The sequence below is a fragment of the Nelumbo nucifera genome, chromosome 1 (assembly GCF_055504915.1).
Source record: "Nelumbo nucifera cultivar China Antique chromosome 1, China Antique-T2T, whole genome shotgun sequence".
NCBI lineage: Eukaryota > Viridiplantae > Streptophyta > Magnoliopsida > Proteales > Nelumbonaceae > Nelumbo > Nelumbo nucifera.
This window is the reverse complement of record NC_142649.1, coordinates 156,660,228-156,679,095: the sequence shown is the minus strand read 5'-3', so window position 1 is coordinate 156,679,095 and position 18,868 is coordinate 156,660,228. Positions and strand designations below refer to the sequence as shown.

The 18,868-nt window shown below is 39.1% G+C and overlaps 1 protein-coding gene across 1 annotated transcript; it reads right to left on the bottom strand.

Annotated features, from left to right (window-relative positions):
* Positions 1 to 363: 363 nt before the first annotated feature.
* Positions 364 to 16,546, bottom strand: LOC104602776 (uncharacterized). The gene is made up of 8 exons (XM_010266587.3): positions 16,228 to 16,546; positions 14,977 to 15,596; positions 14,807 to 14,879; positions 14,599 to 14,679; positions 14,460 to 14,523; positions 9,976 to 10,063; positions 9,763 to 9,847; positions 364 to 666 (listed from the first exon to the last, which is right to left on the bottom strand). The coding sequence occupies exons 1-8, from the start codon at positions 16,333 to 16,335 to the stop codon at positions 616 to 618; spliced, it is 1,170 nt and encodes a 389-aa protein (XP_010264889.1). The 5' UTR covers positions 16,336 to 16,546; the 3' UTR covers positions 364 to 615.
* Positions 16,547 to 18,868: the final 2,322 nt, after the last annotated feature.

The window sequence follows — 18,868 nt, the reverse complement described above, 5'->3', positions numbered from 1 at the left end:
GTGTGCCATTGGAGTATTTGCAAGAGATGAATTTGCCACTCTTCACTCTCAGCAAGGATATAAGTAGTCCCCTTTTGTGCATGATGAAACTCCCAAGGAATTTGTTATTGGAAGAGGCTGAAATACTGCGGAAATACGCTGATAGGCAGGCGGCCTAGTGTATTTTTGTTTTTGTTATTACATAGATATTTACTGGTTCTCGTGCGGTTTGATTGTCAGTTCGTCACACGGTGAAGAATTTCCCCCGGAAGAGGCATTGCTTTTCCGAAGTAGCAGACACAGTAGTTTGCACATTTGGTCAATAAAGTGTTCAAGGTACTTCACGTAGTAGTAGTATTCACTTTGCAGCAGACAGATCAAATATGATACAAAGAGAATGATGCTAAATAAGTAAAGATACAAATACAATGCCATTTGATGATTTGCTGATTTATTCCTACATCTTCTAACAAGTATACGAACGAGGCTTTCATAATTCTTCCAAGATGCAAATATCAACACGGGAAAACAAGTATAGGAAAAGAATAAAGAATGATACGATAAATATGAGGAAAATACAAATGGGGGAGTCACATTAGGCCTCCAGCTAACTTGACAAATACGCAAACCTCCGTATCAGCCTCCACGCAGATTAAGGTATTGTGATGAATGTGTGAATCCCCACAACTGCAGACAAGAGCAACAGATGAATCAATCACAAGAAATAAGTTTTAAATCGAAGAGGAATATAAGGGTGCTTTGGAAAAATATAACTCGTAAAAGATGCAAAGTGGTTCTTTTGCAACAAAAGGTCAATAAGAAATGTACAACCTTGGCATTTATACTGACGTATCTGTCCATTTTCCTTTGCTTATCCTCTTTGAAAATTTAGATCTACTGAGATGTTTTATCATCCTTCTTAACACTTAAAACTAGAATCTTTTTTTTTTTTTGTAGGAATCAAAAACTAGAATCAATGTTAAGGAAATAGCTTAAGAAATTTATCATATAATAAGTTTGGCCATCTGGGGACAGGGGACCACGAAAACTTGGTACATAAGGAGCTCATTACTTTTTTTGGCCATGGGCAACTCGTTACTGTTTTGTGAAAACCAGTGACAAACAATACATTACTGTATGGTCAAATAAGCTTTGAACAATTAATTCTGTTTAGCTCAGTTTGGAAGGAGTACAAATGCAAATATGTAGAGTGCAAAACCTTATATTTTGTATGTATTTGCACTGTACATATTTGCATTTGTACTCCTTCCAAACTGAGCCTTAGTCTTTTTTTTTTTTTTTTGAAGAAAAAAATTCCATAAGTATGGTGAACAAGATGCTATACTACTTGTATACTTTTTTTTTCATTTTATAAAATTTTCGTTTTATTATCAAAAATCAAGAAAGCATGACAATTCACAAAAGGCCTAAAAAATCGTTAAAAAACTATTAGAACCTAGTAAGTCTGCACATCATTTACACATGTATGTAAAATGTATAACGGCAAGCCCATCCTCAAGAAAGATTTAAAAAAGAAACAACAGACAGGTGGAAGGCGGTCATTATAGGAAAAAAAAAAAGTCATTCACACATATGTCCTGCTTTTCATTTACAATGGCAGGTGAATTTAAGCATTTAGCACCATTATCATCATCTAAACCTTCTTCCAACTATATGGGTGGGCTACATGAATCCTGTTTCACCATTCCATTCTGTTTGGTGCCATACCCAATAGTAAATTATGAGCATTGAAACCATTTCTTACTACAAATCATATCCTTTTCAGTCTGCCCTAACTCTTCTAACCTTTTTTTTTTTTGATCAATAACACTTTCATTAATCATCAGTAGAATATTTACAGGAGGAAGACAAACACACTTATCTTCCAAGAGTCACTAAGAGCCTCATAAAAGAAAGAAAAAAGAAGAAAAAGAGAAAAGAATACAGAATACACTAAAGTTACAGCTTAGCCCAAAACAGTGAATCCCTTTCTGCCCCTTGTTTAGTTAAACCGTCAGCTAGGGAATTAGCCGATCTTTTAACCCAACATGTCTTAACTTCCATCTCCCGCACCAGCCACATGAATTTCATCCTCTCATTGTTATACTTCCATAAACCATTTTGATCTTTAGTCAGCCATCCTATCACCACCTCTGAATCCCCTTCAATTATGAGTTTCTTGATGTTCAACTCCTTAGCTTTCCGGACTCCTTCCATAACTGCAAGGATCTCAGCTCTAAGGGAGTCACCCACTCCAATTGGGCCTGAGAACATGGCAGAGATGACCCCATTTTCGTCCCTAAAAACACCTCCAATCCCCGATTGCCCCGGATTTCCCCTACTGCATCCATCATAGTTTAATTTCAAGAATCCTCTAGGTGGGGGAGTCCAAACCACTTTCATTACTGACTTGGTCTGTGTGCAATTTGCAATTTCACCCCACTTCTTCAACATGTCATCCACAGTGTAATCTGTGAATAGTTTCAAATATTTCAGCCACTGTACCGCCCTAATATGTATGATAGCCTTCAGATCTGCTGCTCCTCTTTGGATTTCTAAGAATATCCTGGAGTTTCTTTCCTCCCACAATGTCCAACATACTGCAGCCCTTGGTCCTCTCCACATTATCCTTCCCCTTTTTATCCGCCACCTGAAAAAGGTGGGGGAGAAAAGGCCCTGCAAGTCTGATGGGGGATTCCAATTGCGTCCAAATAAGGAGGAAGCCCAATCCCAAATTGACCTAGCAAAGTGGCAAGACACCAGTAGGTGAAAACCAGTCTCCCCATCCGCTTTACATAGAACACACCACTGAGGTGACAAACAAGTATTGGGTCTCTTCTTTTGGAGTAGATCACCAGTGTTAATTCTTTCCAGATAGGCTTCCCAACAAAAACTACCAACCCTAGGAGGTATTGCTCTGCACCAAACCTCACCAACAGGGAAAGGGGGGAAGGTAGGACTGGTGGACTGACTTAAGACTTTGAAGAATGAGGCACAAGAGAAGATGCCATTGGGGGTAGGTGTCCAAATTCTAGAGTCCTCCCTAGTGGGGTCTAAGACAACATTATCAAGAAGTGCAATAAGGCTCGAAATACTGTCAAGGTCTGAGTCCCTCAAATCCCTTCTTAAACCCAAGTTCCACCCAATCCTAGAAGTGGAAGAGGACGGGGTGATGAAAGACGAGATCGACTCATTTTTCAAATCAGATAGAGCATACAAAGAAGGAAATTGATCCTTTAAAGGGGCGCTCCCCACCCAGGTTTGTTCTCAAAATTTTATGGAATTACAGGAATTCAAGTCATACCTGATATTAGGGGAGAAAACTGGTAGCAGGTCATGAATGGCATGAATGGCTTTCCAAGGAGAGTTGCTTGTGGTCCTAGCTCTGATTCCAGCGTCCCATCCATTGTCCTCCAGCCCATATATACTTGCCACTATTTTAGCCCATAGCTTCTCCTTCTCCATAGGGAACCTCCACAACCACTTCCCCAATAGATTCATATTCCTTCTCCTGATACTCCCAAGCCCCACACCACCACAAGAGTTACTCCTACACACTATCTCCCAGCTAACTCTATGATCCCTCTTCTCCTCTCCTAGCTCCCAGAGGAAATCTCTCATAAACTTCTCTAATCTGTTAGCGACCTTCATTGGGATTTTAAAACCGATAGGAAAAAGATGGGTAAATTAGCAGGCGTGGCCTTAATTAGTGTAATTCTTCCACCGAAAGAGAGGTAATTCTTTTTCCAGGATACCAGTCTTTTTTCAAACCTTTCCACCACCGGGTTCCAAAAGCTCTCTCGCATGGGATTATCACCTAATGGCAACCCTAAGTAGTTCAACGGCCACCCCGAAACTTCACACCCCAACAGTTCAGCACTCTCCCTGAGCTCTCCCTCCTCCAGGTTCACCCCCACTATACAACTTTTCCCAAGGTTAACCTTCAAGTTAGACATTTGCTCAAACAGTTGTATCACCAACTTCAAGTTCCTGATCAAGCTCACATTACCGCCTTCACAAAATAGAATCGTGTCATCAACAAAATGTAGGTGAGTGAGGGGGGTTTCCACCCTCCCAACTCTCCAGCCTCTAATGAGCCCCCTATCATCTGCTCTGTGGATCAGTTTCCCCAGAACCTCCGCAATTAGAATGAACAAGAAAGGAGACAGGGGGTCTCCTTGTCTTATACCCCTACTGGCTGGAAAGAAATCTACCACTGTCCCATTCACTAGTACTGAATAATGACAACTCCTGACACAACCCATGATCCACTTGCACCATCTAGCCCCAAACCCAAATTTAGTCAAAACTCTCCTCAAGAAATCCCAGTCCACCAAGTCATAAGCCTTTTCCAAGTCCAACTTACAAACCACTCCCTTCTTCTTATCCCTCTTAAAGTTCTTCACACTCTCATTAGCAATTAAAATCTGATCAGTAATTTGTCTCCCACTCACAAAGGCTCCTTGATAGTGTGCAATGATATCGGGCAATACCTTCTTCAACCTCATAGACAACACTTTTGCAATGATCTTATACAAGCTATTAACCAGGCTAATTGGCCTAAAATCCTTCGGGTGGGATGCATCTTTCTTTTTTGGAATTAAAGCTATAAATGTAGAGTTCACACCCGGATTGACAATTCCTCTCCTGAAAAACTCATCAAACACCCACAAGAGATCATCTTTCACGATATCCCAACAATCCTGATAAAAAGCTATTGTGAACCCATCCGGCCCTGGAGCTTTTATTCTATCCATAGAAAACACCGCCTCCTTGATCTCTTCTAGAGTAAAGCTTCTTTCCAGCCTTCTCCTGTTCTCCACCCCTACATCTGGCCAGTCCAGACCTTCTACCCACACCCTTCTACTTACAGGCCTTCTTAGAATAGATTTGAAGTGCTCCACACAGGCCCTGGCAATCTCCTCTTGTTGTACTAACTCGACTCCATCTACTACCAATTTGGAGATAAATTTCTTCCTTCTCCTACCATCTACTAGAGAATGGAAATACCTAGTGTTTCTGTCTCCCTCTTGCAACCACTTACATCGAGATTTTTGCCTCCAACTAATTTCCTTCTTGTGCAGACAATCTTCTAGTTGTCTTCTCAAATCTCTCCCAAGATCATTGTCTTCCTCTCCAAATTCTCCCCTTTCTTCTTTAGAGTCAAGGCTTTCAATCTTATCCATCAAATCTCCCTTTCTTTCTTCTATCCTCCCAAACTCCATCAAGTTCCACTCCTTGATTCTTGCTTTCAAGAATTGTAGTTTCTTATGAAATCTCATCCCCTCCCAATCCACCAGTGGGTTACAGTCATGCCACCATTCCCTCACTTTGTTAGTAAACCCTAGATGACGTAACCACATATTTTCAAATCTAAAGGGGGTAGGACCTCCACACCTTCTTTCCTCCTTACATAATACTATGGGCTAGTGATCTGAGGTCACCCTTGGGAGAGCTCTAGAAGCCAAGGTTCCCCAATGTTCTTCCCAATCCAAAGAGAACAGGAATCTATCCAGTTTAGAGCAAATGGGTCTAGATTGGAGGTTTGACCATGTAAACGTCTTATGGGCTAGGGGAATCTCTTTAAGCTCAAAGGCATCCACAAAACTATTAAACTTCCTCATGCTTTTTGTCACCCTCTGGTTAACCTTATTGGACTCCTCCGAGAATCTGATCACATTGAAATCCCCACCCATGCACCACGGCCCATCCCACAACCCTCTAACATCTGCCAGTTCCTCCCACAACTCCTCTCTCTCTCTATAGTCATTCGGTCCGTAAACATTTGTGAGCACCCATGTATAGTCATCCTCTTGCTGCTTAAACTTCAAAGACACCGAGTACTTTCCGATCAACTCCTCCAGACCTTCCACCACATCCTTCTTCCACATTGTTACTGATCTACAGTTACAATCCCCCCGAAAGCACCCCACGAGGGAGCAGCCACCTAGCTAATTCCCCTGGCTTTCCATACACTCATTGCCCATTTATCATTAAACTGCATTCTCTTAGACTCTTGTAGCAGCACAATGTCTGGGTCACACCGTCTGATTACCTCTTTTATTGTCGCCCTCTTCCTTGCACTCCCAATTCCCCTCACATTCCAACTAAGAATCTTCATTCCGCTTCTTGGTGAACCCCTTGCCACTTACCACTACTTCCCCCTTTCCTCCTGTCTCCCTTTACCCCGAGCCTCTTATCACCTTCTACATCTCTCTTCAATCTCTCTACTTCACTCAATCTCCTCTTCTTTATTCTGATCTTCTCCTTCCTCTTCTGTAAGTTTTTCTTTCAGCACATTCAGATCTTTCAATATGCACCCTAGCTTCCCTACAAATTCTGCTATCATGTCTTCTCTCACCAAGTCCACCAGCCCTACCCTTCCTACAGGATCCCCTCCATCTCTATCCACCTGCCCCTTCTTCCTCTCCTCTGGTCCCACCTCTACTCTTTCTTCTCCATCCACCCTCCCTTTCCTATTACCTCCCTCCAACCCTACTCTCTCCTCGTAGTCCTCTCCATCTCTACCCCCATTCCTTTCCCTCCTCTCCACTAACCCCTCCCCTCTTCCTACCTCCCCTTCCCCTCTCCAAATCAGCTCTCCTTCCACTTCCTTAAGCACTCTTTCAATAATTTCCCAGACTTTTTCACTCCTAAACCTTCCTTCCGGCACCTTCCCACCTTCCTTCCTTCCGGTCTCTCCCTCCTCGGAGAGCCCATCTGCTGGCTCGGCTACATAATCATGGGCTACAGGACATGGAGCAGGAATAGAATCTGGAACCAAAGACACTGGAGACACATTAGTAGCACAAACCGAAATCACTTGGTTACCTGGGACTGATGGACAAGCTGGAAAAGGACTGCTCCCTGCCTCCCTCTCTTGTTCCAGAGGTTGGTAAAAATTTATCTCCCTGAGTTGGTCGGGAAGTACTTCTGTCCTTTGGTCACCCTGGTGATCTTTCCACTCTACCCTTGGTTCACCCCTTGATGGTGTGTTCCTGCTCTGCTTCCGGTTCTCTCGGTCTGCCCCTTCTGATCCTCCTTGCACACTCTGAGGTCTTGGGAACGGGTTGTACCGCTTGCCTTCGTCACCCTGAAATAAACTTACAATATTCCACCCATCCACGTCACCTCCAGCGCAACTGCCTTCGTCGTTTACACTGCCCAAGCTAGTACCATCAACCGAACAGTCCTCTGAGTCTTCATCACCTTCACTGCACTGCGCCCAGCCTTCATCCTTGTCTTCCTTCTCTTCAGATCTTCCTTTAACGTAACTTGGCTTCGGCTTCTCTGAGGAGCGCCGCAGGGGGCTAAACTCCTTCAGCCTTCGTCGGGAAACCCACCGCAAGTCGAGCAACTTGTCTGTTTTTCGGCGCTGCACATGTTCCCCCCTTTGTCTCGCAACTGGGAACAATGATAGACCATTAGTATCGTCTATCTTAGTCGTGTGTCCCCAGTCACGTGAGTTACTAAAGGCTCACGCACCTTCTTAAACCACTGGATCGGGCCCGCTGACCCAAATGGGCCTTTAATCGCACCCAAGACTTTTCGAATGGGCTTAGGCTCTGGCCCATTTTTAAGCCACTGCGACCTCACGTGACTTTTAAAAGAGTCACACGCACTTGGTTTGGTTTTATCCGGTCTAGATCCAGTTCTTCCTTGGACCGGCTCCTTTTCCTTGTTCAAACAGGTCAAGTTGGCGCCGGTTACAACCTGTGCAAAGGACCTGCCACCCTCCAGGCTGTTCACTGCTCCCACACGCATAAAACCCACCCCCTGAGTGCTACCCTTTTGTTTCTCCAGTCTTGGTTTTTCCATTTTTGTGAAAGATCTTTTCTTGTTTGAATCAACCAATCCCTTCTTGCCATGCAGTACTTCTTCTTCAACCTTCTCATCTCCCTCCCTACGAGCCTCCTTCCAGAGCACCGATTCAAAGGATGAAGCCAGCCACACTGAATAGCAAAACCCTTCAACTAGCACCTCAATCTTTCAAGGAATCTCCTCAGGTTTTACACCATTCAATAGAATGGAGGCTGAACAAAGGTCTCCCCAAAAGGCACCTCCTAAAGATCCTCCACACATCAAAGCAATGGCTTCAGCAACTTCCTGCTTCCACAAGTTAAAGGGAAGACCTAAGAGACATACCATCACTCCATCTTCAACAAAGAAATCTTTGGAGTTTGATCCCGGACACCATCTTGATACTGTGAAGCTTCCAAGAGCAACTTGGATATTTAATGCCTCAATCTCTACTCTATTCTCCAGCAGATCCAGCACAGCCTTATCCTTCTCAAAGGGTGTTAAAATAAACATACTCTTCAGCTTTAAACTTGCTACTAATAGATCTGCAACTTTCCTCCAGTCTAGTAAATGAGCTGAAGCTTTAACTATCAGCTTACTCTCCCAATCTCCTCTCTGTATGTTTACTCCCATTCTGTATTTGCCTGCCCCAGCTGTCACTAATAGAGTCTCTTGCTTATTATTTCTCACCAGACTAGTAGAAGTGCTCATCTTCCTTTTTACTGTTTCTTCTCTTTTAGCACCCAAGTGTTGCAGCAGTTCAAATAAGACCCCATGGACTGCCTTCCAGCCCTGACTCTTCCTTCCTTCTGGTAGGCAGACCATCTGCTTTCTTCCTTTGCCAAAGAATTCTGTCAAAGATATAAAATAACCTTTAAGGTTTCTCTTACACTCTACTACAAACCTTCTTCCAGTTTCTGAGAGAAGCTCTTTCCAACTATTTTGCTTGCCTTTGTTACTTGCACCTTCCACAAACTCCTTGAGTCCTTCAATTACCCCCAAACCTTCTAACAGCACCATCCCTCTCTTTGCTTCCCTGATTTTCAAGCTCAGCTGACCATTTAATCTCAGTTCCTCAAATAGGAGCTCCTTGGATTCAATCTTCAAAGCTTTTTTCCAACGGCCTACCTCCACAAATTCTCCCATCTCAGTTCCTCACCCTCTCACCCTCTCTTTGCTTCACCCCCTCACCCTCTCACCATCTCAGACAATGGCAACAGATGAAAATGAAACTCAGTTCCTCACCCTCTCACCCTCTCACTTCTCTCAAGGGTTAGCAAAGTTGGTGATTATCACAATGAATGGATCATGGATGCCCACATTATTAGGTGACTGGAACAGGTCTGGTTTAGTTTCCTTTACCTCTTTTCATCACTAAACATAAGGCAACCCTTTTTGTCAAGTCAGGCTACAGGGCCAATCATTTATCACTACAAAGCAGAGAAGGTTTACTTGACTAAATAGCCCAGTCTTATAACATGTAACAAGGACACTCAATTTCTTTTATTTGAAAAAACTTTAACAGCTGACTACAATGAGAATCTGGCATATCTGTTTCTGAATGCCACCCTTATGACAAAATATTTCTTAAGTACCTTATAGAAAACATAATCTTTGTACTGCAGTTTTGTATTTATGAACCAAATATAAAATTTAATCATATTTTTTTGAGAGAATTTTAAAATAAAATCTAATCATATTATCTGTATGGAGCCGTTAATGCTGCATTAGTTATTGGTACATATAATCCAACTTTGAAGCTTTAAGCATCATATAACTACAAAGAAACTCTTTGAAGAAACAAAAGGTTTAAATTAATACTCAACTAAACTTAAAAGAATCAAGTAACAACTAAAAAGGCTAAAAAGGCCATATAATAAGGCAGCCAATAGGACTTTCTAGGCAATTTGTGTTTGTGATTATAATATTCTCAAAAACTTGGTTGACTTAAATGGTATTAAACAAAGATAAACAAAGCATTACCTCAACATTCTTCAATTCGAATTCTGGACTATGTGCTAAACACAAGTTACCAAAAGTTTCACAGGGTCCACTTGTTCCACGTAACCTTTTGAAAGAAAACTCTGGAATTAATTGAAAAGAATCTTCCAGATCTAACATTCCAAAATCCACAGATTTCATCTTAAGCTGCTTTAATCAAAAAATTGCATGCAGTTTTTAAAGTTCGAGGCTTACAGATCTCCATCCAAGCATAAAGCAAAGTTTCCACCCCCACCTAATGCCAATAAATCATCTGAACACAAGTAGAAATACCGATTTGCACCTACACCAACAAATTATTGACACCTCATTAATCCAACACAAATTAATAGAGCATTTGCTAACTTATTTATGACACAAAGAAAGTCGTTGCACAGGCTATAACTGGCCAACGGTTCTTTATGTAAGTTTTTTCTCTCTTTTTTTCTTTATGTCAGTCAACTCAGCCTACATCTGAACATGTGAAACATTTCAAGATTGCTTTGCACTCTGGGTAACAGCATGATGGGGATCATTCTACACCTTTGACAAATTCTAAAAGGAAGAAAGCCAATCAACAATCTGATTTGGTCTCCAAACATATTGTTGTAATTTTAATCTATTGGCAGTGGGTCCAGTCAATACGAGTCAGTTGTCTACTTGTCTAGTCATTATTTAGTTGATTTTCAAGTTCTGTAGTCATAAGTTCAGTAGATGGGGAGTTATAGATATTTTTTTTGAAAAATGATGGAGAGTTATAGATATTATTCTCTTACTTTTGGGGTCCAATGGCATTTTTATAATTATTCCAGCCTATACTTAACTATAAATAGTTCTTATATCCTAGGAAAAATCTATGCTGCTGGAAATTTTTCCGGCATCTTAGTGAAACCCTTTATCTTATCATTGGAACAAATAAACAAACAAAAAGCATGAATATTGATGTCTCTAGCATGCATATTTTATGGGGTGATTCCTTTGACATGCTAGAGTGATTCCAGATCCCCATGGAGTGACCTCTTGGGTTTTCTCTTTTTTCTCTCTCTTCTTCAAGCCATTAACAACAACTGCAGACCGCAACAATCTAAGATCCTACTGGAATTAACATTTACTGGTAACTGAGAAATTTCAGAAATTCCAACTTTTTATTTTGATTTTTCTCCACTCTCTCTAAAACCCTAGCTGCTTTCCTTGGAACTTGTATCTAGACCATTCAGATCCTCAATCAAATTAAACCACCCTCCATATAACTCCAATACAAATAATACCACAGTTTCAGCCTAAAATTGATCTAGAACTCAAGTTACTGAAGTTTTTCAATTTCTCTCCCTTGAGAAAGTTTGAAATTTCTAAGTTTTGGACCAAACCCTCAATTAAACCTAACTAGTTTGTCCTAAAGACCCTAAACCCTTTCTAAAACCCTGCACCCTCCATAATCCCCAACTAAATACATTCATTTTTTTGTTTCAAAAACCAGCAAACTACCCAACTGAATTTTCACTATAAATCTCACTTTAGAGCCTACAGTGTTTTAAAAGACATGGGAGGCATACACCTGGAGGAGTGCCTCCAGGCGAGGTGCCCCCAAAATTCCCTTAGGTGTATGCCAGAGGCATTGACACCTCTGAGGCATACGCCTCATACACTTTTTTCATGAGGCATGCTAGAGACATATGCCTCGTGCCTCACGCAGACCTCATAAAAAGACAGAAAAAAAAATAAAAAAGAAAAAAAAAGGACAGGAAAGGAAAAGGAAGGGAAGGGAAAGAAAAAGAAAAAGAAAGAAAGAGAAGAAAAGAAGAGAAAAAGAAAGAAAAGAAAAGGGAAGGGAAGAAAAGATAAGGGGAAAGGAAAATGAGATCCTCCTTCGTCTTCTTCCTCCTCCCCTTCCTCCTCCTCCTTCCTCCTCCCCTTAAGGAGGCGTACGCCCCTTACATTCTGAACTACGTCATGCCTCTAGGTCCTGGAACGCCTTGCATCACACCTCTGCGTTTTAAAACAATGAGAGCCACTTACTGCATTTAATCCTACATTACAGTAGCCACATTATGTTATTCCAAACTTCTAAGTTATAACAACCAACAGTAACATACAATATTTGAAAGATCTCCTTTTTTATGATATAAAAGAAAAGAAATGAGAGAAACAAAATCTTAACAATAAATGGGAAAAAAAGCAAGCTAATAAACCCCTGTACACTAGGGGTGATACAAGTTCCAAGTTCCAAGGAATTAATTTGATTGGTCTAGACCAGTAAATGTACTTTCCTTGGAACTGAAAAAGTACTGTATTGTATTTAAACTGTATGTGCTTCAAAAATTTAAATTAGAAACCCCTGTACACTAGGGGTGATCATGGGCCAGGCCGGGCTTTGCACCTGTGATCAGAGTTATAGCCTAGGCCCGGGCCTGGCCCAGGTTCTGGGCCTATAACTTACTTTTATGTATAAAATATTTAAATGTATATAACATTTTATATTATATTCCATATAATGCATACAGACCTTATTTTATACATATAATATAAAATATTATATAAAATACATATTATAGGTGTCATACTATAATATTTAAATAAAAAATATAAAACATAACATAAAGTAACATGTACACATATATGTATAAATAACTGATGGTGACTCAGTTGGTAGGATCTCTGACTCGTTGGAGTAGAGACCTGGGATCAAATCCCGCTGCCACCAGAGTTTTGGGGGGGGTAAAGGGACCCCCCCCCAGTTGTGTAGCCCCATGAAGCAAAAGGAAAAAAGATAAAATAAAAACATATATAAAATTATGTATTAGCCAGCCCAGGCCTGAATATGAAACCTAGGCCCAAGCCTAGAATTTCCGGGCCAGGCTGAAAATAATGTGTACACTAAAGTACCATACAATGAAAATATACAAATAAGCTTACATCAATACCTCTTATCAAACAGGTTTCGAACATCAAAAAACTAATTATAATCTGAAGCTCTTGAATCTCTTATGTACCAACATCCATGAACACACCATACCCTTGATCCTTTCCACTAACATCTCCCAAACTACTTTTATCTTTGAAAATCCAAGCATTTCTTTCCCCCCCCATAAAATCCCAAAAAATAAATAAATAAATAAATGCTAGTGGTGTCAACTCATAATTCATACCACTTTGCCTCTTTTTCTTAAACCCCACAGACACCACCCACCCAAAAAGTCGTCAACAGATCTTGTAATAAATGTCCTTAAAAAGAATTCAACAGCCATAAATATCAGACAACCCCCCCCCCCCAAAGAAAAAGTTATCCATTTAACTCACACTTATAGTGACTTACTGAGACACAACCCCTTCCCCCTATTCAATATTCAAATTTCCAAAATTTTGTGGAAGTAACCAAAATTCCATCAACAAATGGTTGTTGTTAATGAGAGTTTCTGATTTTTAATTATTTCCTCTACCCCCTGACCCTATTTTTCTTTCTCTTTATTTTATTTTTGTTTGAGTCTCCCTTCCAAAGTAACTCATCAGGGATCAAGGAATGTTTTGCAAAATGGACCCCTAAAAGAAGGAAAAGGGCTTGGAAGGAGCACGACTAAGTTTAAAACCTAATTTTTCAAAATAATTTTTCCCTTCATGGCTCATGCTTTCAAAAACTACGGAAGATTATTTAGTTCCTTTAAGGACATTAACATTTTTGTTGTTCAAGGGAAATTATACTAAGATCCCCCAAAGAAATATGAAAAATATCAATATCCAAGGGTAAAATTCTGCCTAAAATTTTTATTGATTTTCACAAAAAAAAAATACATTGGTTTCCAAAGTTTCGAGCTGTTGTCATGATTTCTGTGATTCTATCATATGTTACATCATGGCATTTATTGCATTTCATAGATCTCTCATTTTTCGTTGTCCTATTTTCTTTCCTTTTGGTGAACCGATGCACCTTAGGTCCCCTTAATGATTTCAATTATCCATGAATTCCAACTAGGAACCAAGCTAATAAACCCCATCACTCTGATTTTTGTTCTACTATATTTCACACTTCTCTTTGAATTTATGCCCACATTTAGGCATTTTGCCTACTTTTGGAAAGTTTCAATCTTATGAATTTCATGATTTGTCATTGTTAAATCTAGTTCCATTTACTTGGACAAGGGATCCTTGCCCAGTCATGATTTGTCATTTACTAGGTCCCCTTAATGATTTCAATTATCCATGAATTCCAACTAGGAACCAAGCTAATAAACCCCATCACTCTGATTTTTGTTCTACTATATTTCACACTTCTCTTTGAATTTATGCCCACATTTAGGCATTTTGCCTACTTTTGGGAAGTTTCAATCTTATGAATTTCATGATTTGTCATTGTTAAATCTAGTTCCATTTACTTGGACAAGGGATCCTTGCCCAGTCATGTCCTTACAGTATCAGGGTAATATAGTCACCAAGTAAATACTAAATACATCACAACCTACTTCAAAAAGGATGTTTCTAGTCTTAACAATGTAAGTGGCTAACCAAGCTGAGTTTCTCAACAGAAGACGTTTTTATATTGTGAGATAATTTTGATAAATTAGTTCCATAATGTACTCAAAAAGTAAACAGATGTGTATGCTGAAAGTGTCCTTTTCTCAAGCAAGCAAATAAACATAATTTTAATTGTTTGCTAACTTCCTTATGACAGACCAACTTGATAAAGAAAATGTTGATGAAATGCTTACCAGTTGCCCTAAAAAGCCTTGGTTGCCCATATATAGTAGTAAATACAAATGTTTGGTTTGTTCCCTACAAAAAAGGAAGTTCAGATGCTGCACATGAAAATATAATTCGCCCACTTGAAAAAGAGAAAATTAATATGACCTGATATTTTTTTGTTGTAGTTGGTTTCAAGGGGCACTCTAGGAGTCCACCAAAAACAGCACCTTGCATATCTCCAACAATCTAGACAGAAGAAAACATTACTCAACATCCATCAATTCCAACAAAGCAAGAAACCAGATGAGACTTGAGAGAGCCCAATGTATTATGGTATACCTCTATTGTAAATTTAGAATAAATATGAACCTACCAGCAGACAAGGACCAGGAAGATCAGCACTTTTACGGATAAGTGTGCGAAGTGATAATCCGTGTTTTGTCATACTGCCCTTCATTTGAAAGAAATACAGAATTAAGAATCAAAGAAGGAAAATATAGGTCCTATATACTTAAAATCAATTTATCTTTTTATCACACTTACCTATACAGCAAAGCCCATTGGCATCCCTTAACTATATTAGGAAGAGAAGCCTCAAAAAACTCAAAAAGTTCAGCAGATATAAATGAAGACTTGTCCATAAGTTTGGGAACAGGATTCACTGGAACATGTGCGCTAGTTGCTTCTTCATTTTTATGGAAACCAATAATGTCCCGTCCTGAGGCATGGTTTTCATCTTCTTCACACACTTTAGGGATTTCCTTGCTCTCGGATACAAATTTAGACTCTCCTTGGCAATCCAGAGGTGCATCCATAAGATTGGGAACAGGAATCACTGGAACATGTACGCTAGTTGCTTGTTCATTTTTATGGAAACCATTAACGTCCCCTCCTGAGGCATAATCTTCGTCTTCTTCACACACTATAGGCATTCCCTTTCTCTCGGATACACCGATAAACTCTTCTTGGCAATCCAGAGGTGCATCATTCCAGGAAAAACTCGGCATTTTCCATCTACTTGGAAGTGATCGTACTGGTTTAATCTCTTTCAGACGCAGGTTGGATTTGGTGGCATCGAAGCTTGCCGAGGGAAGAAGCGACTTAAAGAATGAAGATATATACGTAGGTGAATCAGAAGCATCCTCTGTATGAAATGGCTTGACCTACACAATCAGAAACTCCACGTTACAATGAACTTACAGAAAAGAACATTTATGACAAGTCTCAAACAGAGATCACAAAAGGGTAGACGATTACGGGTGACCAAGGACCAAAGAAAGGCAATGAACAGAGGTGGTAACATAATGACACCTAACCACTGAGCAAGGCGTTCTACAGAAGATTTATCTTATCAGCTAGAAAAAGCAAATAGGTTAACAAGTCCAACAATGGATAGAAATGCATCATCTTCATCTAGGGGTATTGAAGATCGCGGAAAACAACTCATAGTTTCCCAGAATTTGAAAATACTGCCCATAAGCAATAACCAACAATTCATTTTCATACAAATCGTTTAAAAAAACACAAGAATCTATTAATAACGAGAAAATGATCTGCATTGCTACAAAAAAATTACAAAGAAATGACAGGACAAGAAAAAAAAAAAAAGGAAACAGAGATCCGAAAAGGTAGATCAGACCAGAAAGCACGTAAATGTTCAAACTTGTGCTTAATAATCAATAAGAGAAAGAAGTTCAACCGAACAAAGATCGAGCACCGATAGAAGAGCAAATGCATCCGGATCGAATCGAGAATGTGAGAAGTAGCATTGCAGATTCAATGTCATCTAGTTACCTGAGGTTCGGGTTGAACAACGGGAGACCCCCTAGGGGAATTGGAGGGAGAAGGGGAGTCAGAAAGAAGACGAGAGAGCTTGTCCGCAACCTTTTCTTTCCATGACATGGCGAAACTCTCACAGAGAGCAAACCCTAGCTCTTCCAGAGAATCTCTTTAGAGTGGTAATTATTAATTCCTTTATTGTAATTTTTTATTTAATTAAGTTTAATTTGGTAAATCTTTTCTGTCAGGGGAAAAAGAGGAGCGGCGGAGCGTCGGTGGAGGAGATGAACGACGAGACGAATCGCAACGAACAAACAACGCAAAAAGGCGAGCCAAGAAGAAAGGTATGTGTTTGGTTCCTGGTTTTTCTTTTCCTCTTTTTCTCGTAAAATGTAAAAACATAAAGAGGAAAGGAGTTTCCTTTATTGCACTCTACTTTCCTGTTTCTTGTCTGAGTCCGTCTATGCTTTTAACCATCTTCTTATCTGACACGTGGCAAGTATGTGTTGGAAAAAAATCTTTTTTCAAGAAATCATAACCCGATTGGATAGGGCTAAAATAGGATCGGATACAGGTATATCCAAAGTTAGATTCATTTATATTCGAGCGGGGACCGTGAGATGCAAGGATGTTGTTAAGCCAAAGCTAAATAATGAAAATAGAGACAATTGTTTTATATTTCGAATTTTTAAATAATTAATAATTACTTATTGTTTTTAATAATTCTATTATAATATAAAAATAACAATAATTAATTTCAGTTAGGTTTGTTTATTAAATTTATGAAATTGACCAATCCAACCTAACTTGACCCAAGTTGGTTAGTTTTTATTCAATAACTTTTTAACTCGACCATGTCAGGTTAGTTTTGCTTTGGCTATTTATAAACCAACTAAAATTGAATCACTAAATATATATATATATATATAAGTGGAAAATTTCTCATATTTCATAGTCTAGAATATTTTATCTTGTAAATTTAATTTTTTTAATTTTCTTTTAGATAATATCAATTGTATTTTTTTTGTTTAAATTTAAATTTTAAGTTTAAATATTTTGAACCAACCCAAACCGATACGAGTGTTTTCAACCCACCGTTGACTCAATTGGTTGGACCTTTCAAACCGTCACCCGACCTTCATTCTAGGTTTGGTTCTATTAAAACCCTTCCTTTAATCAAAAATCGTTTGACCCAAATGCTTCAACCGTTGACCCGTTCGACCTAGTCACCAAGTTATGGTTACACACTTAATGCATATACAAACTTTCAGAGGACATAACTTTGCACTACAATGTCCAATTAGGTGATCTTTTTTTTTTATTTTAGGTAACCTTTCAAGGCCTATGTGTTCCAAGGTGATATGGACAACCTGCGTCACTATTTTCACGAAAAAAACCCTTTTTTGGTCTTGAATCGCAATTTTTTAATATTTTTTACAAATAAAAAATTAATAATTGAATTAAAAAATATAAGTTAAATATAAAATAATACATATATTATATGTAAAAAAATTATATACTATTTATTGATAAAATATGTATTTGTACACACATAGAATGGTCTAACCCGTTCAACCTAGATAGTAACCCATGACCTAGAGGCAAAAGCGGTCAACCATATATAATATGTCTTAATTAGAAGTAGGGAAGTAGAGATGAGTTAAGAGTAACAAAGAACTTAGTTATTAGCAATAGTTTAGAAATGAGGAAAGGTTTTAAGAATTAGGAGAGACGTTTATTAAGTAATTTTGAAAAGTTAAGTATAAAAGGAGGAGAGAGAATAAGAGTGGGAAAATGAGAGTTTAAGAGCAATACATTAGGAATTCTGAGAGGTTTAGGGAGAGGAGCCGTAGACAACCATGAGAACCTCATTACGAAAATTCTAATGAATGTTTTTAAGGGTAAATTGCCGAAACCTCTCTCGAAGTTTTTCACTATTATTGAAGTCTCCCCTAAACTTTGGTAATTACATTCACCTCCCTTACATTTTCTAATATAGTTGCAAGTAGACCCCTTCTAGTAGAATCTATACTACCTATAAAAGAGCGAATGCCCCTTTCTTTCTGGATTTTTCATTGGACGTTTTATATCCCCTTTGTCTAAACATACAATGGGGCATAAAGAGGGCATATATGTCCTTTACTCTCATTTTAGAAACTACTCACTTATAATTGTTCAGAAACTATAAACTATCCATAAATTATGAATAGTTTTATCTTAGAGATACTGCCACGTGTAAATGCACGTGCATGTCACTTAGTCTTCTAAAAGGAGGCACAAAATGTCCAAAACACCCATGGAATTAATATTAAGGTTGGTTTATACAAACATTATAAAAAATTAAAAAAAAGCGTAATTGTCCAAAACCCGACCACCATCACTTTTTATGAACTCTCTTAAACTCACCATTATTTTTCAAAATGTCCAAAACTCACCATGTCAGTGAGACAACGATAACTTGAATAACGGGCATCGTTAATTTACTATTTTACCCTTCATTATCTCCTGCTTTGCTTTCTTCCTCTTTGATGGCTTCTCCCTTCGCTCTGCCGCCTTCCACCCTATCTTATCTCCTCCCATCCATCATCTCTCTCCTTGTCTGCATTGAAAGGGTACCTGGAGGAGGTGGGCCACCTCACCAAGCTGAACTTGTAGG